At 44.1% G+C, this 27,036-nt stretch overlaps 1 protein-coding gene across 1 annotated transcript; it reads right to left on the bottom strand.

The window, feature by feature from the left end:
* Positions 1 to 2,919: 2,919 nt before the first annotated feature.
* Positions 2,920 to 26,143, bottom strand: LOC131985154 (adhesion G protein-coupled receptor B1-like). Its single transcript, XM_059350206.1, has 32 exons — positions 25,659 to 26,143; positions 21,751 to 22,647; positions 20,696 to 20,845; positions 20,500 to 20,598; positions 20,195 to 20,359; positions 19,617 to 19,781; positions 18,326 to 18,490; positions 18,066 to 18,230; positions 17,875 to 17,976; positions 17,662 to 17,768; positions 17,336 to 17,530; positions 17,142 to 17,210; positions 15,924 to 16,032; positions 15,295 to 15,438; positions 15,134 to 15,203; positions 14,820 to 14,922; positions 14,354 to 14,397; positions 11,948 to 12,074; positions 8,570 to 8,673; positions 8,362 to 8,464; positions 8,067 to 8,217; positions 7,877 to 7,946; positions 7,706 to 7,772; positions 7,522 to 7,607; positions 7,156 to 7,327; positions 6,927 to 7,022; positions 6,772 to 6,811; positions 5,966 to 6,588; positions 5,810 to 5,845; positions 5,593 to 5,697; positions 5,327 to 5,377; positions 2,920 to 5,081 (listed from the first exon to the last, which is right to left on the bottom strand). Exons 2-32 carry the CDS (start codon positions 22,451 to 22,453, stop codon positions 4,884 to 4,886), a joined length of 4,584 nt encoding a protein of 1,527 aa, XP_059206189.1. The 5' UTR covers positions 22,454 to 22,647; positions 25,659 to 26,143; the 3' UTR covers positions 2,920 to 4,883.
* Between the last annotated feature and the right edge of the window lie 893 nt (positions 26,144 to 27,036).

The following is a 27,036-nucleotide window of genomic DNA, read 5'->3' as shown; positions in this document are numbered from 1 at the left end:
AATTTATCATGTTTTTATATTAAATCTTGACCTGAAAAGTAATTAAAGCTGTCAGCTAAATGTAGTGGAGTAAAAAGTGCAATATTTGCCTCAAAATGTGGTGAAGTAGAAGTATAAAGTTACATATGTGGAAATACCCAAGCAAAGTAAAAGTACCTCCAAATTGTAGTTAAGTGCAACACTTGAATAAATGTATTAAGTTACATTCCACCACAGGTCATAATGAAGTAAGGCTGCAGAAAGATATTCATGCTGTTTTAAAAATAATGTGAATATAGATTATATGAGTAAATGCAACATTAAAAACTATAATATATAATAGTAATATGTGCAAATGATGTTGCACTTTTTCTCTTTTCTCAGTTTAGGGTGTGGTTGTTTCGAGTGTGCATCCTTTTGAAACCAACTCAAGTTTATCTGGACCCTGTACATAGGTGCAATTTTTAGTTATGTGCCCTTTACTTGAGTATTTCTATTTTGTGATATATATATATATATATATATATATATATATATATATGTATATATATATATATAGTACTTTTTACTACACTACATTTAGCTGACAGGCCTTAGTTACTTTTAAGGACGACATTTAACATTAAAAAAATCATTATTGTAGGAGGAATAGCAAAAAAAATGGACTTGGACACAACCAATACGGCAAAAATCTTTCAGGAAAATGGGCCTATATGGATAGATTTGTCTGGACAGAGGCTGTAATAAGTACATTTTGTTGTTATAGCGCAACAGTCTGGACAAACTGAACTGCATTTGACGCTGCAAACCCTTGAGTCCCCAGCAATTCACCGGCCAAGTGTGACGTATATCAGATGAACCATTTTCGCAACATGCAAAGAACCAGTGGTGGAATGTAACTACGTACATTTACTCAAGTACTGTACTTAAGTACAATTTTGAGGTACTTGTACTTTACTTGAGTATTTCCATTTTATGGAACGTAATACTTCTACTTCACTACATTTAGCTGCCAGCTTTAGTTACTTTTCAGGTCGAGATTTAACATGAAGAAATATATCAATTTAAAATGATTGTTTATAAATTAAACTACACAACAGTGTATTAAGTAGTTAAATGAGCCCTACCTTGACGTCATTAATGAATGCAGCAATATTAATAATCTAAAAATATATTTGGAATATAAAAAACAATCTGAGTGGGTCCATTCTGCATAAGGAATACTTCTACATTTGATACTTTAAGTACATTTTGATACTGATACTTTTGTACTTTTACTTAAGTAAAATATGTATGCAGGACTTTTACTAATAGTGGAGTAACTTCACAGTGTGGTATTAGTACTTTTACTGAAGTAAGGGATCTGAATACTTCTTCCACCACTGCAAAGGACACATGCAACACCAACAATCAAAATCAACACATTTGGAGACAGGAAGGGCATGGAAAAGTGTAATCTGAGAAGCTTTCAGATAAATGTAGAGGGGTAAAATACTTCCCTCTGAGAGGTAGTGAAGTAGAAGTATAAAGTTGCATAAAATGGAAATACGAGTACCTCAGATTTGCACTTAAGCACTGTACAGAACTTGAGTAAATGTGCATACCACCTCTACTCATGGGGATGAGCAGGCTGACTTTTGGTGTGAAAATAAATTAGCACGAAACATTCAGCAAAGCAGAAAAAATATTCAGACGCCACAGAGAAAATGGTGCACACCACGTGACGCGCTAACAAACATGGAATGCAGTGAAAAGCACCATTTGCACACAAGCCGGTCTGCTCTGCGGCTGACCTCACAGAACGAGCAGCGCTACACAAATGGATGATGTAAATCTCCTTTTTGCTTATGCCTTGCAGCAGAATTACAGCACACTGGTTCAATTAAAAACAAGAACAAGAGCTGATTATATGGAGAGGAGAGAAAGCAGAGTGGCCATGCTGCAGACAAAGCAGCCAAAAACTAAATTTAAACTGTTGACAACATGTCCTATTTTTAAAGAGGTCACAATCATATTCTGGCCCCTGTCAAAATTGTTTGTTTTCTCATTACTCAACTTCACAGATCTTCTTTTCTTTGTAATGATTTGTCTTCCTGCAAAGCATGAAAATAGAACAGAGGAGAATTGCACTTTTATCATCTTAAGAGATTGCTGCTTTTGTACCTGCAAATCACGTCTATATTTAGAGAGCGAAATGATTGCCAGAGGCTTTAATGTGGCATGGGTTCAAAATCCAGTTCTGTCTCACTTTCTGCAAACAGGAACAGTACAGTATGTAATATAAAGTTGTATTTCATCGATATAATGTGTTTATTCTCCAGGTGGACCAAATAAAGCTGAAAATGTCTTTTTTTTTTTTTTTTAAGCATTTTCAGTTATGGCAGTTTTACGATTAAACTTGAATTAGTAGATGCTGATTTGTTTAGTTCTGGCTTTAAATATCTGCAGAAGTTGCTTGGTAGAATTAAGACAATGTATTGACCAGGTGGACTAAAACTTATGATAAATCATCAATTTTTAGAATTTTCGGTTTGTTAGATGCCCACTTTCCCTGTTAAACTTTTTTTCTAGGTGCCATTTGTTTAGTTCTTGCTTTAGATATCTACAGAAGGTATTTGTATTTGTTATTGAATCTGAAGATTGCAAGACTTCACAGAATGTATTTCAGCCAGTATAATGGGTTTTTTCTCCAGCTGGGCCAAAAACATGAGAAAAACCATCAATTTTTTTTGTATTTTCAGTTTGTTGGATGGCCGCTTTCCTTTTAATCTTTTATTTTTAGGTGCTATTTGTTTTGTTCTGGCTTAAGATATCTGCAGGAGCAGTTGTTTGTTCAGCTGTCCTGAATCAGATGAATGCAAGACTTCAGAAAAGATTTAAAGTTGTATTTCACCACTGAGATACTTCTTCCCAGTAATAATCAAGATGACATTCTTCATGTAATATAGAGTTTTGTTTTATTAGAAATAAGTCACATTCATTTTGTGCTGTGAAAACTGTACATCTACAGGAGGTAAAACAGAACATAATAAACAAAGTTGTGACAAGAAAATACAAATGGGTATTCAGTACAAGTAACTCAAGGTATGATTTGGGCTGGGGGTTGGACATAGGAGTTTGAAGGGGACAAGGAATTTGGCTGGTAGTACATACTATTGAGTTACTGACAAGGTTATCAAAAACACACTGTTACAGAAGACATGAGGTTCAATTACCCCGTCGCTACACAGCGGAGAGTAATAACAAACATCCTGAAGCACAGTTTGGAGATATTCATAGGCTATCATTCATTCTATATAATGTTCGCTTTATAGAAGTACAATTATCTACCTGTCACAGAAAGCTCCAAATATGGAGTCTTGCGCGAACAAATCTCTAGTAAATAAATTCCTTGAATTACTAATACAGATTTGTTATACAATATTCTCATAAAGCATCTATATGAGGAAGATGGTATAAAAGTGTTGAAACATTGGTAAGAAAAGATTCTGCCTAAATCATAATCAGTCTTGCTTGAGCATCAAGCGCCCATCATATTGCACTATTTCACACTGATGGCTGAAAACACAAATGTGTTGAAGTCTCGAGGACCCGGCACCACACTGGAAGTCACGTGAGTGCCGGGAGCCTCTACTCGGTCCAAGAGTCCTGCAAGGCTGAGAAACAAAAGGGCGATGGTGTAAAGGTCTCGCCGACCTCTGGAATCCACATGTACGACATGGAAGAGCCTGCATCTTGTGCCAGCTGAGAGGGGAGGTATCCCCTGCTGCCGCCTCCTTAAAATTCAACCCAGCGTTTTCCCAGAGTGCACTGCTCTTCCCGTGTGAGAGTCTGTGTTCATCCTGGTGCTGGTGTTTTGGTATTGAAGCAGAATGCTGAAGAAACCAGGACATTTTAGGTAACCTCCATCACCGCAGTATGTTTGTCCCGATGCAGTCCATATGGGCTCACAACACATTAAATATGCATTGAATCTTTTTTTTTCTTTTCTCGGAGCCTAATGTTGTCGGTCACAGCACAAAAACAATAAATTTTGTGCCTGACAGTAATGAGGGGGATGAAAAATAAAAAATATAGGCTATAAACTCAATAACGAGAATAATAATGATAATCATAACACTGACAATAATCATCGGAATAATAATAACCATTGTGGTAATAGCAGTGTGATAATGCTCTCCAGTAGAGGAGTTATATATTCTCAGTAGAGTCTCATCGGAAGAGTCTCATTTTGAAGCAGTTCCAGGTGTGAAGCAGCACGAACAAATGCACGAATAGAAAAAATAAATTAACCCACTGCACAAAAACAAAATATGTGCGCCCAAATATCAAAGTGCAGAGTGTTGGACTCCAAGCATGAAAGTGGTCCCTAATGCTCTCTTTGCCTTGTCCTATTTTGGAAGGTAACTCGGCAGCAGCCAAGAGTTCACGGTTTGTTCCTCCCGAGAAGCAGGGAGGACACACCGTGTTATATTATCTCACTTTTTCTCCAAAGTTGAGTTGAAGGAAATTAGAAGCACAGACATGTCGACCACATCTTCCGAACCCAGGCTGAGGAGTTCAGGAAACTCCCAGTGAAGCATTAATGGAACCACAGCCAGTCCTGGTCCATGGAAACCACTGAGCGCTCCACTAACCCTCTGACTTTCAGAGCACTCTGACACGAGATGCTTTAAGTCCACACAGAGAAGCTACATTAAACATCCCTTCACCACATCCACTCCTCCATCTTCCTTCCCTTCCTGCACTGGTTGAGGGTTTGAAGACACTGATTCTGGGACCTACTTTCTCACTTTCTCCCATCCTTGGTTTCCTCTATTCTATCCATAAAGGATCCCATTCCCATACCAAAAAGGTGAACACGAGGTGAAATCAGGTGGCTTGTCGAGCCCCCCTCCTCCGCCTCAGACCTCTGTCTGCAGGTCGATGATGTCCTGCCCCACCAGAGGGATGGTGGTGCCGGCCTTCTCCCATTCAACAGAGTGCAGCTCCAGGGGCGAGGCAGCTAAGGGCTCCAGGTCTTTACGCACCCATGCAGGGGGTGACTGCTGAATTCCCCGGACTCCCTCCCACGGCCTCTCCATGGGACCCTGCTGTTTGTCCTGTTGAGGCACAAAGAAGAGGCACTTTAACACTGGTGTCACCCATCTGCCCTGAGCAAATTTTCCTGATTTAATCAAAATGAAATGGGCTTCATTACATCAGAGGTGATTTTCTAATAATGAAAGTCATGCTGTCGTTTGCGGGGGAAATGATTCCCCCCTGAGGCAAGTGTAAGATCTGATTGTGTGTCTGGTTTATAGGCAGTAAAAAATTTGAGTTTGTGAGTTTGTATATAAACACTCACACTGTGGTTCGTTTTGTCACTTCCTCCTGAAGACACACTCCATCTCACAGACTGTAAGAAGGAAGGAAGAAAATACATCCTTAATCAAATGACCTCAACCATAGCTCAATACACAGATACCTGGTTGTTTTTTTAAGGTCATTATGACACCAAAGAACCTCTTTTAACATTAGAATTGCCTCTGTTGCATTTCCCGCTTCTTCTAGATCTCCTGGAAATGAATGCCTATGGAAATGGATGATGAGGATAATATAATGGTATGTTACCTTGCTGTCAGAAGCAGGTGACTCCCTGTCTTTCTCAGCATGATGTAGCTTCCTGTTCAGGTCCTGGAACATGTTCTGGTGGCGTTTCTTTGTGTGCATTATTTTCTAGAAAAGACAAAAAACCAAAACATTTTACTCTCAAATAATTCTTTCTTGCTGCAGTACATTAAATAAATGTCAAGTTATTTTCAAAAGCTGGATTCCTAACAATATTTACCTCAAAGTCCAACTCAGCATAACGGGATTTCTGTCTCTGCAAAGATAGAGAAAGATAAAGAAAGTTGGTTTAGTTTCAGATACTTACAGAGACAAGAATACATAAAACAACAGAAACAACATCTGCAAGATGTGACACTATTCCATCTTTTCTTACCTCCAAAGAGCTCATAGACAGCGTGGAGATGGTCTCACTCTTGGACATCATGGAGTTCATGGACTCGAAGGTGTTCTCCAGGCTGCTGTGGGTGATGTGAGACTCACTAGACATGTTGTGGATGTTCTGGATGGGCGAGTCTCTCTCAGAGTACGACACGCTGACCTGGTCCATGGGGATGGACTTCATCCCGAAAGCAGCCTGAGGTTCTGCAAAGGGCCCGCTGAGGTGCATGAGTCTGGCTTGTGGCAGCTGCTCCACACTGATGTTGTACTTCGTGGGGTCGTCCTTGGGCTTGGACCTCAGGGTGGAGGTAGTGTTGGGCATGAGGACGTAGCTGCTGCCGTCGGACAAGCTGCCCTCAGCCTGAGCCCGAGCCAGATCGGCGTCCAGCTGCTTGAAAAGCTCCCCTTCGCAGACGTACACGGGTTTCCCGCAGGATGGGTCGACTCCTCCCGCCAGACGGCTCTTCTCTCTCTTCAGGGTGAGGGTGTGGCTGGAGTATTCGGGCACCGCCTGCATGTGGCTCTTGCTGGGGTTGGATGGCAGGGTGTGGAAGTTGGAGCCCATGGGGAGAGGCAGCTGAGGAGGAGGCATCTTCTCTTCAGAGGAGCTCTTCATTCCTGGTAAGAAAAAATGGCAACAGAGAATTAGAAACAAAGAACCATGCCACGTCTGGAGAATTAGTTCAATAAATATGTTCTCTTTTTATGTATGACCAGATGTTTTTAAGTGCAACGCTCACAGAGATTGAAATGCAAATGGAAAAATGGTTAAGAGCGAGAAGGGAAAAAGCTGATGCTTACCTTGTCTGCTTGAATCTCCATCCTTTTCGTTATCAGACTGCTGATAAAAGAATAAAAAATGTTCTATCAGTGCTTAATGTATGCACATATTCATTTAGGGATAAAATGCAAGAGGCACTCAAGACATTAAAAAGGCAATAAGCCAAGAAATTTACCATATGCTGGGTGTGGCCATTGTGAAGGGAACTGCCAGAGTCTCCGTTGCCGTCGTCCTTGCGGTCGACCACTCTGCACTTTACAGCTTCTTGAACCTAATGGATGGAGGGAAAAAAACTTCAGCAAATTGCATTCAAAATCCCTGGTTATGTAACCTCATAAAACAACAAGAAACAACATTCCTTTTTATCTTAATTCCTGCTACTTTATCTCATTTTATTCCTTTACCTCTCTACGCAGGATGCAGTGAACCATGACGATGATGAAACCCTCCAGAGAGTCGAAGACGGCGAAGAGGATCTGGAAAAGGGCTGAACGGCGGTCGGTGATGGCGAGGACTGCAGACATCCAGGTGAGAGCCAAGAGGGGCAGAACCACGCAGGAGCTCCACAGTGATGCTCTGCAGGGCGAGAAAACAACAGATTAGAATCACACAACGGACTTCTGTTTCTCTGCTGGCAGATCTCGATTCCCTCCCTGTTGTTTGATTGTGAGGCTTGATATCAAAGCACATCATCGATATACCTGTAATGGCACTGATGAGGGCGATAAGCGCAATACTCTGGTGTACGCAGAAGATCAATAAAAACCTACCCGGCTCTCTCCTTCAGCTTCACGTCGGTGATGCCGTCCTTGGATACCAGCTTGTTGAAGACCAGAATACCAATGACCATATTCACCTGTTTGCAAGAAGAAAAATGGATGAGACAATGTAATAATAGGTAATGCATTTACAAAACACACTGATGGATTGGGACGGCAAAGTCAGAATACGTACCAAAACAACAGCTGCGGCAGGGCCAACAAAGGAGTAGAGGAGCCCGCCCTCGAGAGACAGCCAGCAGCTAGAAAAGAGAAGGAGGGAGAATATTAATGCCTGAGCTAAGGGAAGAGTTTTTCAGAATAAATGCAGAGAAAATGAAAGCCTAGAAAATGGCGGACTACTTACTAGTTGACAGTGCCGTATCCCTTAGCCTTTGTGAAACCCACAGACACAGCCACCACCAGTGCAGGGAGGCCTGTAAGATAGAAATATGCAAGAAAGAAAGAAAAAAGTTAGATTCTGTGATTTTTAATAAAAAGTGATGCAGCAGAGGTGGCAAGAAAAGAAAGATGCACATTAAGACAGGTGCCCTTACCCCAGCCTAAGCACAAGAAACGCTTGCGGATGATGCGGTTGCGCAGACGACCAGTGACAGCCATGTAGGACTGCCAAGCTTCTGTCAGCACCCAGCAGAAAGAGGAGAGGAAAAAGAAGTGCAGGAGAGCAGCAACAAGAGTGCACACCACCTGTGGGAGCCCAGAAGGAACGGGAGATAGAGAGGAAAGTGGAGAAATCTGTGTCAGTGGCGCTGCTACTTAGAAAATCCCCAAAGCGGTGAGTTTCAGAGAGGTTTATAAGAGAGGTTAGGATTGGCTGGGTGAGTGCCTTACCTTGTTGCGAGCCTGAGTTTGTCCGACGAGAATGAGGGCATTGGAGCAGATAATGGAGAGGCAGAAGTTGATGAGGATAACGGAGCGCTCAGAGCGGATGTACCTGGAGTTTTGGAAAAAGGGAGAAGAAAAAGGATGAGTTTTAGGGATGGGAAACACAGCATGATGTGATGTTAGAGGCCGGACTTTGCTGGTAGGGTTTACTTACTTCCACACGGAGACATAGATGATGATGAGGAGCAGCAGGGTGAGAGAGGAGACCCCACAGCCAACGATGAGAGTCACGGACGGGAGCAGTGCCTTGTCCATGATCTACAGAGAGGAGACAAGACCAAACATGCCTCTTAGAGCTGATTATGAACACACATTCATGCAGAGGGGGAACAAGCGCTGCGATCCACACACACAAGCACTAGTGAAGCCTGTGGGTTAGCGCTATCTGGAAAAGCAGACAGCTCCCTGTAGGCAAACAGTTGAATGGCACAATCAGGCCACGGCTGAGGCAAGGTGACCCCAAGGTGAACATGTCAGAAAGATGGAGCGGCAAACTAAACAAATGGTCAGGGTCACTGCGTTCCTCCAGTGCGCTTTTGAGTCAGCAAATGAGGCGAGGAGGATACTGCACATATATCTCTCTCCACTAAGCAAAGAGGGGAGGGGGGTTCAATTCCCAGGGGCAGTTCAGGGGGGCTGCTGCGTTCAGTCAGTTTGAGCGGCCGCAGAAGCTTCTAATCATCGACACACATCCTCTTTTTCTCTCCACTTTAGCTGCGTTTTAGCATTTTTCTCGCTCGTTTGGTGCTTTTGTGCCAACCAGCAGCTCATCCCTGCAGGAGTGAACAGGTGGACCATTATCACCTGTGCATTAATCTGCCACCACCTGCCCTTCTGATCTCTGACAGCAGCTTAGCGCCTGCCACTGCCAGCGGCGGTGACCGCCCCATGTTTCAAACAGCCCTGGCACCGAACCTCTGGTGGAGGAAACAGAGGAGGGATTGTCTTTTGCCCGTCTTCCCTGCTGCTCATTCACCTGGAGGGCCGGCGGGTCACTGCTGCACACACAAATCTCAGCTCCTTCAGACTTCCCAAGCTGCTCGGCTAAAACACCTACAAACCCCCAGCAGCTAATTGTGTGGCTTCTCTGCTCCCATAATCCTCGTCTGTCTCACACCTCCTCATGCGGCTTTAATAGGGTTTTGAGTTAATCCAACACCTCTGATCAAGTTGTCATCACCACAAAACGTGTAAGCTGGATAAAAATTGTTCGGGATAAAGGCAGCCTCATTGACAAATGGTGTGATTATATTTTTGATAATGTGTTGAGGGGGAAAAAAAAGCGGTGGGAGAGAAAATGTCCTAAAATATAATAAATCTGCAGGTATCAAATTAGCACAGTAGAGGGGAAGAAATGGACACCCCTTTGGCCTTCATTTGATTTATGATGGCTATAAATCCTTACATCGCAAGTGTATGTGAAGCATGGCCTCTACTACGTTTGCCATTGTTGGTAGTGGATTTAAATGGGACAATACTGAGCTTTAAAGGATTGTTTCCCTTCATCTCAATATGCACTCCACATAGGCCTTTTCTGATATCCAAGCACAGCTGGTGAAGTCCGGCCTACGGCAGCCAAAGACTAATTTAGTGTGGCAAATTTGTTTCAAAATCTATCCAACTACATCAGAAGCGCCCCAAAACAGATGGCAGATAGCAGAGCGGTGAGCTGTCTTTCTGCTTCAGCCTTTACTGAATCTGGGGAGGGGAAGAAAAAAAATAACAAGGGCGACAGTATGTTCTGTTCCCTCTCTTCCCAATCTCTATATCTGGGTTGATGCTTGCACCATGGGCCTTTGAGTGAAATCCAGACAGTCGGTTTGACCTAAATATGAAGCATGAAGTCTTCTGCCTGTCCTTGACCGAATCACATGTTCTCATTTTGAAGAAATGTGAAGCAGGTAAACAGTTTCTCTGCTTTTTTTTTAAACATTGATTAACCCAGTGGTGAAGGGCATCTGCTGTACTAACTGTGTGGGCTGCTCCCTCTGGACCATCATGCATCCAACACACATGATGCCACGGGACTCTTGAAATCAGACCATATCAAATGAGAGCTAACACACTGCAGTATCTGGCTGTTTTTCACATCTCCTCTCTCTCTCTCTCGCTCTCTCTGCCTCTCACTTCTCGCTGGTGTTCCTCGTAGGAAGATGTTATTGAAAATGTCCACGGCACACATCAAAGGATGGCTGGAGAGGCGGGCGGGAGGGCGAGGGGGAGAGAGGAGGAACCATAAATGCATGACCAGACGTCTGTCTCTCATTGGTCCGCCTCTCTGGCATTTTCAGGCTGGCTGCTGTGTCCGAAGAGGAAGGAGGAGGAGGAGGAGGATGAGGAAGAAGGGGGGGGGGGCTGGATGTAATCGAGAATTCAGAGATACTGGCAGACTGGAATGATTGGTGCAGCTGCCTTTTTACTGTTGCGGGAGGTTGCAAGGAGCAGCCTATAACAAATATGGGAGGCGCTGTTCAGACTGGCAACAGCAAGACAAATCAAATCTAGCATGTAAACAACAGGTTGGGGGGAAAGAGAAAGAGGAGGCTGAAGGGGCTTAGCAGCAGAAAAACACTGCAGTCCAAATTCATGAGCTGCTTCTGCACACTCAATAAAAGGAGAAAATGAACATTTAAAACGTGCATTTCCTCAAACTAAAAGACATCTGTTGATTGTATTTTGTGTTGATGCACAGCAGACATGGACAGACCGTTTCCTCTGTCCCGGGGGTCTGCATGCTCAGAGAAAAAGATAAGGTGTGTGTGTGTGTGTGTGTTTTTTTCCCTCAGCATCTCAGTTATCAAAAATCACACAGGCCGAGTTTGCGCTGCAGAAGCCGTTGCCACGGCAACTGGAGAAAGAGCAGCTCTTGAGGCAACACAGTCTACAGGGGGGAAAATTACACATTGTCTTTGCGCATAAAATACACCGATGCGTAATGACAGATTTCGATAATCAAAACATTTGGTGCACTCAAGCTCCCCCTGCATTAACTCTGTTCACTTAATCTTGCATGCATTAATCAAAAAAGCATGAATAATCGGAAACACTAATGCAAAGCCAGATCACACAACAATCAAAAAGTCACTGTGAGTGATTAAAATTTAAAAAATGCAATCGAGGTTGTATGTTTTCCATGCAAACAACTGCATAAGCTATTTCCCATAGGTGCGATTTATTTTAATGTTGTCCATTATGCAGCTGATTGCATGCACATCAATTAACGCGTGCAAAAAAAAACGACACGTCGATATGCGAATCATCGTGTTTTAAATAAAATGCCTTCATATCAACATGTTGCTCGGTTATTTCCCCTCTTCAATAGTATAAAAGCAGAATGGGCTGTAATTCTCCGATCAGCAGCACCTGCACGGAGACAAAGAGGTGCTGGCAGGCAACGCTACAGCAAAACCGCTCGAAAACAACAAGTACTCTATTCACTGCACCGCATTCTCACACACACACTGCACGAAACATTTAAGACGTTTTTTATGGCCAAAAACAAGCAGACATTGTTAAAAGATATAAGACTTACCGAGTCGAAGTTGACGCGCGCTAAAATGGCGAAGGTGGAGAGGCTGTCACACACGCATTTGGTTCTGAATGAATGAACGGGGACCGCTCTGCAGCTCCGAGCAGACCAAGACCCAAGCAGAGAGGAACTGCACAGGGAAGGAGAGGGAAAGGACGGGTTAGGAGAGGAGAGATCTGACTAATCTCATGTGAATGCCTCTTAATGAGGTTTTTCTTCTATATATATATATATAGCCTATGATAAAAGAAATACATTTAGACCATTTTTATAAGCTTTTCAGAATTGCATTTTAAGTAGCCCAATGCAGACTCATTGTTTGACAGGTTATATAACGTACACATATTGAATGTATCTAATGTAAGAAAAATAAACATTATTTCATATAACTCTGAGGTGCTCAATTGCATCTCAGGAAAGCCTTAATGATGGCTTTTCTACATTTATGTGATTAATAGCCATCTGCGCCATGATTAATGATGATAGGCCTTCATAAATCTCATTATTAGCATAATCTGGATCATTTCTTGTTATGGCCAATCTTTCCTCAGCAGACATGAGATTATTGGCAGCACTTGTCCAGTGCACTCTGGGACAAAGGACAATGTGTTCCTCTTTTGAAAAGGAAGGAGGGGAATGTGAAGACAAACTGAATTATGATTTCCACAGTGAGGAAATTTGCACTATGATAAATGTTTGTATTTATTCAATCTAAAACAAAGTAAAAGTGATTTCTGACATAATATATGTTCGATATCTGTCACGATTATCCTTGTTTATGCTGTGCCAAGCCTGGTCGGACAAAAAAAATGGATAAATCACATTACAAACAGAAAGTAGAATCAATAATGAGTGCTTCATTGAGGCCATCTTTTAAATGAGATGCACTTATAGTTTGATGACAAATCAGCTTCTACTAATCACCGAATCTACAACGTTCTGTTCAGAACGTGTATCCGCCTTTGTGTGTGCACAGCATTAGGAGCAGATGCCACAGAGCACAGAGGAGGTTAAGGCAACAAGCAGCACCCCGAGGCTCTGACTGACTGGTGAATACAGGGGGGCATCATAGCCAGCAGGTCCAGCCTGGCGCAGAGTGTCATGGGCGCTCGGCCCGGGGGCAAACTCATCTAATAAGCGTCTAATCAGGCTCGGCTGCACAGTTTAATGTGTGTTATGTTCAAGTTGTCATATCATGCAGATGGGTTAAATGTTGCGTGATGCCAAGAAAGCCAAAAAAGACATGTGTGGCTCTGAAATGTCTATCTTTTGTCACAAAAAGCTGCAGATTTTTATCTGCATCCATCTGGTTAAAGTTCACTGGTAGAAGAGCTAATGGAGCACTTCCTGTGATCAAACAAATGCAGCTCTGCAACAAGCACTGACCCCAAACTCTGCCAGAGCTTCCTCCTCTTGCCATTCCCACTGTCTCTATCCTTCAGTTAATCACATCCGCTGTCAAAAATGAATCTAATTTGACTTGAGGCACATTGCCCTCCTTCCGAAAGTATAAGAGTTAATTACATTTTCTCCTCCGATTCATTTTTGCTTATGCTCTTGTTGTTGTGGCTTTATGTAAAAAAAAAAGTGTGGCGGGTATCCGGGTGCAGGTGCATTTTCATTTCTTATCTGTCCTGTGTAAGTGTACAAATCTATCTAAATGCAAATGGTCCACCTGTGTATTCTTCAGGAGGGCAGAGTGGGCCTGGGGCTGATTGATCCAGGCCTGGCCACCAGCAGCTCCTTTCATAAGTCATTCAAATGCATCTAAGCATCTTTAAAAACTCCCACGCGCCTCAGCCATTAACCCAGCAAGTGACATATGAAAATGACTTAAAAGCGAGCGAGGGAGAGCTGCCATTGTCTTTAGATTGACACTCAGAGCTGTGACCTATAGGGACGCTGCGATGGGTTTACTCACTGATGTATGTAATGAGGTTAGAAGTGATGCCTGTGTGTTTTTCCCTCCGCAGGATGTGGTTCATTTAAAGCAATGCTGGAGACTAGCTCGATCGAAGTGAAGTGTCAGCTAGAACCACTGAGGATCACAGAGGTTGTCATATAAGTCTATGTGTCATGCAGTAAGTATGTCAGACAGCCGGGGGAGGCCTGCTGCTTCCGGCTGGTAGAGATGGGTCAACATGTTGTGGCATTGCTTTGTCCTCCTTGTCGGAGATGATTGACATGAAACATGGATGAAATATTACTGCTCTCTCTCTCCGGTGATTCGAAGGGTGGGGGGGGTTGTGTGTTCATATGCAGTGAATGATGCATGACTGAAAGGACCTCGGCTACAAGCGAGGCAATAATCAACAAGGCGCCAGATCCGCTAACAAGGCCACCCAAGACAGAAAATAGATGTGAGTGACAGCACGTTTAAGAAGAAAAACAACTGTGGTCAACACTTACGTTTCACTTTCGTCCCATGAGAGGCACGTCTCATTCATGGTGCCCTGCAAAAAGAAAAAAAGAGGCAGATGGAGTGGTTAGTATGAGGAGCATTTGCAGAAAAGAGAAATGTGTAGGTTGGGACAGCGTACTATGAAACTGTGAGATGCAACAGCTTGCAGAGAGCCACCTTCCCACATTTCTCGCCACCCACCCCCCCATAATACACACACAGAACTAAAAACAGCTTCTTATCAGCTGCGGGGACTAATTACTGCGCATGATTTTGCATCATCGCCAACTGACCGTTTGGTTCCGCTGTAATCTTTGCCGGATTTCAACCCGACACAAGTATAAGTAAAAGTCACAGTGTCGCTGCAAATGTCAACCAAATGTCAGGCTGTGTATACCGTGGTGAGCAAACACCCAGAAGGGGGTTGATATTTTTTCGTAAGGCTCCATTAGATTGTAAGCATTAGGGACTTACATTGTGGAGGTGGGGGAACTCGATCTCAACGGGGGAGGAGAGGAGAGCTGGGGTGGGCTTCACGATCACGGTCACCACCTTGGAGTTGAGGAGGGTGGTGTTGCTGTGGGGATAATTGCACAAACTGTCAGTGTCGTCCAGATAAGACAGTGAGGCCATGATTTGATATAAGCAATATGTAAGGCTTTGCAGTTAAAATATGTGAAGTGAAAGCAAGACTATAGAAGTCAATAACTAGTGAAAGAGGCGCCATCTGGTGGCAAAAATATATATTTCATGTTGCATACATATAAAAGCAGAAAATTATATATTACCTCTGGAAGGACAGGAAAGAGGCAAGGTTTCTGTAGAGGACGATGCCGGTCACAAAAGCATCATTGCCTTCTGAAAGAAAGCAGAAAACCATGCTTAGACTCAAATTCACAAGACTGCACACTCATTTTTTTTTTAGAAACTGATGTCTGTCTGATCTTACCAGTTTGTTCAATGGACAGAGCTTCCCGGGACACTGAGATCTTCTCCTCAGAGTTCCTGACCCAATCCAGCATGCCTCTCCAGCCCTTCACAGGGAAGGTGAAGTTGGAGCTTGTGGTGGTTGGGCGCTTGTGAATGCTCAGCACTGAGAAGGACACAGATTGAGAGGCACAGGCTTTGTTAGAGAACAGCACTTAGAGGTGACGGGTTTTTTTTTGTGTGTGTGTTAAGAATCAAGTAATGCCAGGGACATCTTGGTTTCATGCGTCATGTGTGTCCAAGTACTCATTCTCCACTAAATACTGTGAGAATGTCACCTTCACTGGGCCCAAACAGTCCCACAATTTCACACAGAGTGACTCAGAGTGTGAAGTTTACAGTTATTTAGAGTATTGATAAGTTTGTGTAGAAGCCATGTGTGCAGCATCTTGGAGATAACACGAGTGATATTGTATAGCTGATGGACTTGACACTCTGTCAGAGTGATGACTGATGCATTCTGCTGCTGCTTATATGGACTCAGATTCATAAAGCGAGAGTAAGATTGATGCACTCCCCAGCTGGAGAAAGGACAAATCATCCTGACTAGACATGAGCATAGAGCAGCTGGCAGGGGAAATTAGGGCTCACCTAAATTCTCGGTGACTTCGTAAATGTCCTGAAAGCCGCTCATTTGCATACCGATCATGTTCACAAAGTCCTCAACAAGGCGGAGGAACTCTTTAATGCTGGCACCCATCTGGATAACAGTAAAAAAAATGGAAGAGAGAAAAGGAGAAAGAGTTAGCATGACGAGAAAATAGGGAAAAGTTCAGAGGCTCATTCATTATATGCAATTTACACAATTAGTATAATTGAGCACTTAGGCTACCGTTCATTGATAACACGGCCATATCTAGATTTCCTTTTCTTGTCTCAGTCCAGTTTGTACTTGTTCTTTCAGAGCATTCAGCAGTAGAGAGAGAAAAAAGAAGAAAAAACACACTTCTTGCTGCTATGCAACCCTAGAACTTCCTTCAGGCCATAAATGGGCAGGCTGTTGATTCATACTCCGTTTTTTTTTGTCCTCTCGCTCGGTGGAAGGGAGGGCTGCCTGACTTGCGTGTCTCTGACGCAGAACTGCATCGATGTGGGCGCAAGGTGTGTTCTTGTATGTGATGTGCTGTCTGCGTCCCCTTACAACCGCCATCAGTATGTAGGAAGGCAAAGAGACTCACAGATTGCAAAGTAGGCGTAGTGAATCTCCCTGATTCAATCTCTCTCTCTCTCTCTCTCTCTCTCTCCCCCTGTCACCTTCAAGTGTTCTCTTGTCGCAGTGGCCTTGGCGACTCACAATCCACTTTTCAATTTGTGCACAAATACGTGTTTACCCTCTGCAGTGGGAGTCTTCTGCTTGTCTAACTTTTCTACACTTGCTTATCTCTCTCAGGGAACTCCATTAGAAGGAACTGCTTCTTCACTCACTTTAGCAGGAACACTGATTTGATTTGAAGAAAAGGTGCATCAACAGGTTGCTCAAGTGACTCAGAGTCCTGTTAAGTCTGCTGCAACTTCAACTTATCAGCAAGTCTAAAAAAGCTGAGGTGAAACTAGAAGATAGATCACACTCTGGAAATGTAATTTAATGCCTTTGTTGTAATTTGTGTATATTCTTGGTGTAAAAGTGTTAATCAGCACATTTTTCACACTAACTTCCCAAACCTGACAATTCTCTCCCTTAATTTGTCCTGCACACACTCACCCATCACAGGAACGTTAGCATGAGAGACTTAATTTCTCCTGTGCTCATAATCACTCTGAATCCCTCGCACACACAAACACACACACATACACTCTCTTATCACGTACCAGCTGTGCCTCTTCCCATTTGTCATGATGTTCCTCCTTCAGTAAGTTGCTGATTGTCTGTACGTAGTTCTGCAGATCATTAAATGCAAGCAGAGGTGTAAGAACACAACAAAATCCATCTTAATTAGACTCTATTTTCAGTCAGAGGAGCACAGAGTGTTGCATGATATTATTCTTTACATATTTCAGCTTACCTCAACATCGGCGTTGCTCAATCTCAGTCTGGTTCCCTTGTACAGTTCAGTGGTGTTCTGCAGGATTTCCATGACGGCCAAGAGGTCGCCGCTGTACGTGGCCCCTTCATCAGAGGAGAATCTAAGGCGTGAAATCACCTCGGCGACCCCATCAACGCTCTGCCCAATCTGTGCTTTGGAGTTGTAGTCCCTCGACTGCAGAAGAAGAGTCGAGAAGTTAATCTGAATCTTTGACATACACTTGTTTGACTTCTCTACTGGGAAATTAGCCATGCGAGGACACAACAGACGAGGCGTTTTAATTAGGGTCCATTGTCAGGGCTTACCAGAGTCTGAATGGTCTCGTAGTTCTTGGAGACACACTTGATGTGAGTTGGGACCTCCCAGGAGGCAAGACCTACAGCGTCCAGGGAGCAGCGGCGCAGAATCATACCTGTTAATGAGAGAAAGTGCTTGTAATTGGCATAATTATGGGGGATAATAAACAGTCTAACATGTGCTAGGAAACCAGACAAAGCATGTCCTCGCTGTCTCTGTACCTGAGGCATCAGCAGGGCATTCAACAGCTGCCATGTCTCCAGCGGGGGTTTTCTTCCACACAACATCTCCAGTGTTCTGCTCAGGGCAGATCTCATGGGGCTCTGTAAAGTATAAGCAAAAGTATAAGAAATCTCTCTCCTTACTGCTTTGTATTGTTGAGTGTGTATGCATTGTATTGGGAGTCACTAACCAGGGCATCTCTTCTCACTGCAACGTCTCTGCTCTCCCTTGTCACCGGGGCAGGCTTCTCCACCAAAGAAAGGCCCATCACACACTCTCTGTCTCTGCTGAATGCCTCCACCGCAAGTCTTGCTGCAGCTGCCCCAAGAGCTCCACGCATGCCAGCGTCCATCAACTAAAGAAAGAGAATATTTCACACCATGAACTCTGCACTGTGATATGTTATAGTGCCTGTTTAATATGTGAAATTAGTTTTTTTTTCTTTTTTACCGGGGCAGTCTTTCAGGAAGCAGTTAGCTGACTCTTTCCAGCTGCCGTGGCACTCTGAGCCCCCGTAGGACGGGCCGTTGCACTCCCTGATCCTCTGCCTGGTGCCGTTGGAGCAGGTAGCAGTGCATGCACTCCACACAGACCACTCGTTCCAGGATCCGTCCACTAGAGGGAGGCAGAGACAAGAGAGTTAAAGCGGCGCACAAGGACAAGAAAAGCCCTCAGGCCACGGCCATCACGGCACACTCAATGATGCCATTAACATTTAACATGACCCACTTCAGCTGAGTTTAAGTGAACTAGAAAGTTGGAGCTCGGTAAGCTTGTCCTTCAAGCATGACTGTGTGTGCCTCTTCACCTCTAAGATCCACTGTCTTCACAACTAAAATCAAGTTGATGCTAATGTAGGCATCATGAGCACGGAGAACATTTTTTTGTAATATAAAAGTCATTTATGCAAAGTGATGCATCTTTTTTTTTAAATAAAATGTATAGAAACTTAAATAAGAAGCTGTCTTGTAAGGTTGACAAAAATATAAGGAATAAAGTGCAAAAAAGTTAGTCAAATTAATATTATCCATCATGCTAAAGGGGCAATTAAAGATGATTTGATTTTGCAAGCCTTTCAATTTCAAATAAAAAGCATAATCATCTCTCAGTAATGACTTTGCCCAACAGCCCGTCCTCCCTGTTCAGACAGCTGTGGCGCATAGAGACATCTGCTGATGGCAGCATGCAATTGCAACCAAGAAAATATATTGCTGGATGGATAGAGAAATCGCTTTTGAATAATGAAAAACATGTGATAATAATAACTGCCAAATCTGGGGTGGAAGAAGTGAGAAACTGTAACTGTAAAAACTGCAGCTGTGACTTTAAAATGAGTGAAATCCTTTCAGCACACGAGTAGGTGGCAGAGTAGGAAAGCTTCTAATGTGTTGAGTGACCATGAGCACAGCATGAGTCACCTGCGTGTATTATAAAGCCACTGACTAAGGCCCACGGAGGCTTTTATTCTGTCGGTGCGTCAGATGTAATGACAACTTACCACTGCAGTTGCTGTTTGTGATGGTGGTGATGCTAATGAGTGGTTTAATTAGCTCTCATGTATGAATCAGTTAGCTGAAAGGTCAAGTGCCGCAGCCAGTTGTCATGGATTTTAAAATATGATGGTAAAAAGTACAAACTGACAAAATGATAAGTGTTGGGATTTTTTTTTAGGTAATGTGATTTTTACATTTTTTTATTTAAATCAGTCAGCAATTAGAAAATCTGCAGATCTGTGACTCACCTGGGCAGACAGCGATGTTGCAGAACTTGGTTTGTCTTGTAGGGCCACGGCAAGGCTCTCCTCCATTCTGGGGCATCTTGCATGTGCGGGTACGGTCACGATAACCACGACCGCAGGTGGATGAGCACAAGCTCCAGGGGGTCCACTCATCCCAAGCTCCATCCACTGCACATGGGGAACACAGAGGGATAATTTGATGAAAGAAGTCACAGTTTGTTTTTATACAGGCTCCACACTAAAAGGAACATGTAATAAACTCTCCACTAGGTGGGGCAGTTCTTCACACAAGCCCTCAGAAATTGCAATTAATGCACAAACTATATGGGAGATGAACTTGATATTGATTTGCAGCCTCTTTTCCACAATCTGAATCTATGCATGTGACAGCTCAAAATGCCTCTAACGCTCCTCTTTATCTGCCTCCCTTTGTGGCTGGTCTTTTGTAAGGGAAATCATTAAGGGATAATGGCTTTTACCACCATTGTGTAAAGTTTCCACATTGTCAAGATCACACTCTCTTTTTCTCCATTCTCCCCTTGTCACGCTCACATTACAGAGAAAAGGAGCCGGGCACTCACCGGGGCAGACAGCTGTGTTGTTGCAGGGTCGGTTCTCACGCAGGGGTCCGGTGCACTGGGTGGTGAAGGAAGAGGTAGCACAGATGCGGGTGCGGCTTTGCCAGCCCTCTCCACAGGTGATTGAGCATGCACTCCAGGAGGACCACTCATCAGTCTTAGCATCTACTGCAGAAAAAAACATGAATAAGAGGATTAGCACACCATAAGCCTGCACTCTGGTCTTCATTTGGCTTCTGTGGTTCAGTTTTATGTGCAAAATCGGCATTATGTGTCAAACATCCATTAACAAGACCTTCCTATCTCACCTGTTTGGGTTGCAACAACTCCCTGGGTAGCATCATCAGCATTGTCTCTCTTTAAACCAACGATGGCTCTCAGGCCCTGGCTCCTGTTGCGCTCTTTGCCTGAGAGAATTTGAAAATTGCATAATTATTGTTTCAATTCAGAGCCACCTGCAGCAGAGTGCTCCCAACTAAATGACTAAATGACAGGTGGGCTTACCAATGCAGGGCTGAGGGTTGCAGGCACGTCCTTCTTCAACTGTTCCCTCGCACACACCGTCATCGGGCTGGCAGCCTCGGCTGCGCACCTGGACTCCACCACCGCACTCCTGGCTGCACACTGACCAGCGGCCCCATCCAGCCCAGCCCTCTGCAGGAACGGATAAGAAGAGGGGAAATAGTGAGCAAGGTTGGAAGCTGACATTGTTGCAGGTAGATAAAAAGTAACCTAGTTTAACCTAAGTTGTAAGTGTACAAAAGCATGACTCATGACTCCAAAACTTCTTGTATAAGAACAGCCAGTGAGTGTTTTATGTGCAGAGTTTAAGCAGGGTTGCTTCTTTGTGAGAGGAACCGAGCATTAAACCAGATACATTTTTCATTTGAAGTGGTGTTTGTTTACTCTTAACCACTTGGTGTGAACCGCGGCAGAGCAGTGTGTGAGGCAGGTGCATTGCTATGACGACCACAAGTGCTGCGATTCGATTTCCGCCGCCAGCAGACTGTGAGGTCTTTGTGCTCTCTCCAACCCCCCCGACCTAACACACAAACATGCCCTCTATTCCTCACCGAACCCAACCCGAACTTCTTGCCAATCGTTAAACTGAACATGCCTGCCTTCGACAAAACGGAGAGCGGAGAGTTATGTGTGCGGTTCAGGCAGTCCGGTCAATGAGGCCTGGAGACGTACAATTACTCTAACACCTTTCATTTACTTCTCATTACTTTGTGGCAGTGGAGTGCACATTCTCCTCCTGTGCTCCTGCTCTACAGACATGGATCATTACCCTCAGCGGCTCCTAACACCTAAACAATGAGAGATAGCAGGGCTGGAGACCGCCTGCAGAGCTGTGGGGGTCTGAGGAACATGATCCCCATGTTCCTCAGACCCTCACAGCTCTGCAGGTAGCTTAATAAATGTCATTACCAAACAGATAATGCAGAAGAACACATTGTTTTGAGATGTTTTAGATGTTTCCCTCACATTCTCTGTCATAATATCTTTCATAAAGTTTAGTCTGGATGTTATTCTAACCAAGAATATTCCAAACTTACTGATAATCTCAGCATCGCGTCCGTTGTCTTTGGGAACAGGAAGGCATTTCTCAACGTAGACACCGCCTCTGTAGCAGCTTCCTGGCTTCCTCTTCGGGGCCTCCCAGCACTGGCAGGGTGTGTTCATGATGCCACAGGGATAGTCATGGGTGCTACTGGACAGGCACTTCTCCAACCACTGGCACAGCATCTGGCAGGCAGGCATACTTGGGTTCCTCTTCCCCACGACCAGAAACTCAGCCTTGAACTCACTGACATCATCCTGACCCTCCAACATCTCCACGCCATTTCTCGCGGCCACCTTGCGGATCTGCAGGAACTGCTTGCTGGACTCCAGGTAGGTGACAGTGGTGGATGCGTCACACAGCCTCACAACCTCGTCGAAGCTCTCCATACCCAGGTAGGTGCGAGAGGTCTCGATGAAGGAGTCGAACTGGAAAGTCCTGATCTGGCGGGGCACGCAGGTGTCAGTGGGCTTGGTGATTTTCATGTAGACAGTGTAGCGGCGAGGATCAGGGTTCTGCAGGGTCCAGGAGCATGGTGTGGAGTGCAGGGTTGTCGTAGAGGAGAATACACCGAAGAAGCGACTTTGTTCCAGGGTGGCGCAGGTGGCAGAGGCCGGTCCAGAGGGAGTGCAGGAGGTCAAACCGAAGAAGAGCAGTACGAGGGCCACACAGGGGCCGGTAAGAGCTGACCACGCCATTGGGTCGGCTTTGAAGGACGATGGTGTCGTTCTTGTTTTCGTAATTGCTGGTTTTACCAGGTTGTTTTTTTTACTTCTTTGTTGCAAGTTACTGCACTCGTTTCAGATCTTTTGATGTATCTCTGAAAGCACTCCGTTGTATTTGCAGATTTTAGTGCATCAGACAATCTGTCTTGTCTGTATCAATGCAAGAGCTGCACAAAAAAGGAGGATGAAAAAGAGAAAAAATCAGTCAGAGTGCTCCAACATGTAAATAATCATAACAAAAACATATCACTATGCAGGATAAGAGCCTTCTCCAAATAAAATGCTTTTTTTCCTTCACAATATTCATGAGATGCATTTTAATTGGACTCATTGTTGAACTGATATATGCATCAGGGATTTGCCTGTGATCAGTATCATAGTGTTTCAGGGCAGATTCGGTGATCTAAAATGCCTAGTTCTTTGGGACATAATTGCTCTGTACTGCAATTACAGTCCTTCACAGCAGGCTGGTATCTCCAAGCTCTTGCTCTTTCCTCCCACACACTGAACTGAACCGCGAAACGTGTGCGTCAGTCTGACGTCCATAGATACATTGCCACTGGCAACCACAGACGCCTATTAGTTCCATTATTTGTGCAATGCACTCCTCCTGTTGAGCGATAAACAAGAGGAATGGTTACTCTGTGTCCACTGCAAAGTGTGATTACATACCCTGCTGTGGGACTCAAAATTGCTTTGGGACTATTTCCTGCATTGCATACCAGAGCATAGAGTGGAATGAAATATGCATCTGGAATGACAATTGACAGTCACTCTTGCATATTATTGCAAATGCATGCAGGGTAATGAAGATGCATCATGAAAAACTTATTCAAATGACGCATTTTTATGCTACTCTGCAGAGAGGCTCCATGCATTCAAATGAAGCATCCTCTGTCATTTTTACTTTCCCACAGATCTTCCAAACATGCTTCATGTAGAACTCACTTAATCATGTAGAGATTCTGACTTTTGCCGCCGAATAAATAATCCTGCCTGGTGAAGGAGTGCAGAATCAATATCAAGGTCTCTGTAGCTGACCGGAACCATCTGAATTAATGTCAGATGCTCATAGGGGAGGAGGAAACACTGTTGCTCAGCAACATCTTTCACACATTCAGGGTTATTCTTCTGTGTTTTCATGTGTCATTCCCTCCGTTGTCACTTATTGTTGCCAGTGGAACAGACTGGGCATCATGATGTCTGTATAAAGGAAGATATTATTTAAGACTTAGCAATAAATGTCTGTGTTTGCTGTACGTGACCAACAGGTTAATCATAAAGAAGGGGGCTGCAGAGAGACAGCCGCACAATTGATGCCTACAGCGACATTCACTTTGAGAGACACCTGCACTTTTCAGGCAGAGAACTCATAATTACGATCCTCGCATCTCTCCCTCCCTCTCAGCATCACTCTAACCCTCCCTCTCATCTCTGTGAGCAGCACAGCAAAGACCTCTGCTTTGTGTAGGTGGGAGGCTCTCTCCCGCCCTCTAACAACCGGAAGCTCCATGAATGGGCAGCTGATGAGGCACACACTGAAAAGAAAGAGGTCCAGCTGTCGTAGGAGAACTCTGTTTCTGTGTTGCTCTTTTTTTCTGCGCAGTCTCTCCCTCCCTCCCAGTCTTTCCGTCCCTTTCTCTATTTGCTGTCGTCAACAACATTTGTGCAAAGCAGGCAGCCCAAAAAGTGGGGCATTTGTTGTATGGAGACATAAGGTTTATTTTTTGCATATCAGTGTGAAAAACAAGTAAAGAACTGCAAAATTACAATCAGCGACATGCTTTCTATTTTTGCCACCGTGCACAGTTTTGTAATAGCCTGTCTCATCACAGAAACATAAGACATATTGTGTGCAGACCTAAGAGACATAAGATGTAAATAAGAAATTTAAAAGCATGTGATGAGATGTGACATTTTCACTTGCTGCTGATTACTTTCTGCAGATGGTGAAGTGATTTGCATAACTGATAACCTGAAGTTAAAATAAATGAAGACAAACTGATTACTATCCATCTGATACATTCACCTGGAGGGCTGCAGGATGACTCTTATGCTTTCCAGACACACTAAACTGGGACAACTGAGCTTTTCAGTCCAAATTGCTTTTCCCCTTTTGAATGGTACATTATAACCTTGTGTGTATATGTATGTATAGAAAGATAGGCAGGCAACCACAATTTCCTGACCTCACTCTTTTCTTATGCTCTCTTTTGCTGAAGCAGACCTTAGAAAAAAGCCAATTTTGGAGCCGTTCAGGTCATCCTTCATCTGAAAATTGCTCACATGTTCTCTTCTGTTGTGCCCGGTGAAATACTTGCACACTTGCAGGAAACTGGACCGTTTTGTTGCAAATGCATGTGACAGCAGAAACAACAACTAAACAAATAGCTGCAGATTGCTGACAGCAACTCCCCACATATTGGGAGGAAGGTTAAGCCATATGTGCATTAAAGTGAATTAGTCATGAGTATCTCTGTGATGAAGTCTAAGATGCAGGAGTCTTTGCTGTCTTGAAGGATCAAGCAAAGCAAATAAATCCTAATCTTGCTGTGCAAGTTTGTCAAGCTGTTTGATTCAAACACCTACAAGGAGAAATCCTTGCAGCTGTTTAAGACTTTGTTGCAAAAGCATCCTTTCTTGACAACAGATGCCTGATGTGAGCCTTTATGGATTTGAATCAAGCAGGTCTTCATATTTTAACATCTTCCCCAACCACAACTCAATCTGTCATGCAGTCTGAGGAAATGAGAAAGTTCTAGGCAGTAACCTGTTGCTACAGTCTAACTTTCCTCTGCTGCGATCAGATCGAATCACAGCGGCATCACTACCACTACGGCACTAATGGAGAAAAGCAGCGAACTTTCTAGCACAAAATCTGGAAGGAAAGAGACATTGTGGCGACCATACATGTGCAAAAAGCAATGCAGTAGAAGCACGTTGTTCGGACACTTCAGCACAGCAGAAGCCGGTTGTCAGACTGGAGAGTTTCAGCACCACGGACAGCGACAGACGAGTTAAAACAGAAAAAATGTACTGAAACAAACTCAGAAAACATTCATTCAAATCACTCACTTCAAAACCTCCGATGTTCCGTCCATCAACACTCAAGAGTCACACGAACCACCGGAAACAGACATTTAACAGTAAAAGCAGAGCATTAAAAGCTTTCCCTTACCTTGAAATAGTTTCTTGGAGGTCTTGTCAGTCAGTGGCTCTCTATCCGCTCGCCCAGGTGTCGGATCTGGGCTCGGGGTAGCAGCAGCTGAGTGTACTCAAAAGTCTGACTCGACTCGGAAGTCTTCAGATCTGGCCAAAACTTTTCTCGTGGAAAAAAAGATGCGCCAGGTCCAAAACCCGACCCCAGAGAAGGGATCGATCCCAAGTTTCAGTGCAGTCCAATCTCACAAGCAAAGAAAAAATAGTGACTCTAACCAAACTCCAAAGAGTTTACTACCAACTTTGTTTAGTTGCTATATCCAGAAAAGCTGGCGTATAGCGGAGTGACAAATTGGTTGTATCGGAGCTCCAGCAGCAGACAGTCCGTTAAATCAAACGAAGTGGTCGTTGCTTTTCTTTCTAAGCTCCAGGATAAATGTTGGTACTTCTACTCCCGGCTTCGGAGTCTTCTTGCTTGTGGTCTTAGCACTGCAAGTGGGTCCAGTCTCAGTGTAGCTTGTGGCCTCTTCTCGGAGGTATATATCCAACCCCGCCCCCCCTGCTCGAAGTTGGAGTCAGTGCGTGGATGGCGTACTGAAGTGAATGAGACAGCACCAAGACGGGAGGGAGGGGGGAGGAGTGTGCGGGGGAGAAGTGTTTGTGTGTGCGCGCGTGTGTAAGTGTGACTGTGTCAGAGAAGGGAGGGAGGGAGAGGAGGGACTGTGAATGTGAAGAGAAGGGAGGGATCTGTGCATGGAGACGGAGACAAACGATTATGAGAACCAAACTACGCAGATATCAACGCAGAGCCAAAGGTACCGGAAAGAGGATCAGCGGAATCTATGTGCATGGTGCATGCACGGGGATGAAGCATTGTATCCACTGAAATATGACTTTGGGGACATTGCACAACACACAGAACATTGCACACATATGATGACATATAATAATCATCATATATTATTATAATTTGTTAATTAATAGACAGTTTTTAATAAAACAGTTTAATGTCCAATTTATTCCCTGAAAGTTGGATACAGGGTCATTCTCCAGTTTATTAAAAGGGGTAATCTCCCTTCTAGAGGTAATTAAGAGGTAATCAGGGTTATTGATTGGTCACGTGGGGGGGTTTGTTCACTCAGCTGTGCAGAAAGCATGCCTGTTCCGGCTGCTGTCATAGAGACTCCACGTCCAATTAAAAGTAGAGGAGAGGCTCAGACAGTGCAGTAATGCAGGAGAGGAAACACTCCCTCCCTCCCTCTCTCCGTCTGTCTGTCTCTCTCTCTCACACACACACACACACACACACACACCTGCACACAGGAATAAGGCGTCCCCACTCTCTTCCTCTCCCTCCCTTCTCCTCCTCCTCTTCCCTTTTCTCTCGTCTCTCTGTG

The sequence above is a fragment of the Centropristis striata genome, chromosome 14 (genome assembly GCF_030273125.1).
Source record: "Centropristis striata isolate RG_2023a ecotype Rhode Island chromosome 14, C.striata_1.0, whole genome shotgun sequence".
Taxonomy (NCBI): Eukaryota; Metazoa; Chordata; class Actinopteri; order Perciformes; family Serranidae; genus Centropristis; species Centropristis striata.
The sequence above is the reverse complement of the archived record's forward strand: the minus strand, read 5'-3'. Positions and strand labels throughout refer to the sequence as shown.

Bases quoted from the DNA above. Each gene is read 5' to 3' on its own strand.
- LOC131985154 (XM_059350206.1), bottom strand. From the start codon at position 22,453: ATGGCGTGGTCAGCTCTTACCGGCCCCTGTGTGGCCCTCGTACTGCTC. The intron at 17,211-17,335 runs GTAAGCTGAAAT...AATGATCTGCAG, and splicing joins TGAGCAACGCCGATGTTGAG to AACTACGTACAGACAATCAG. The intron at 8,674-11,947 runs GTAAGTCTTATA...TCCTCTCTGTAG, and splicing joins CGCGCGTCAACTTCGACTCG to ATCATGGACAAGGCACTGCT.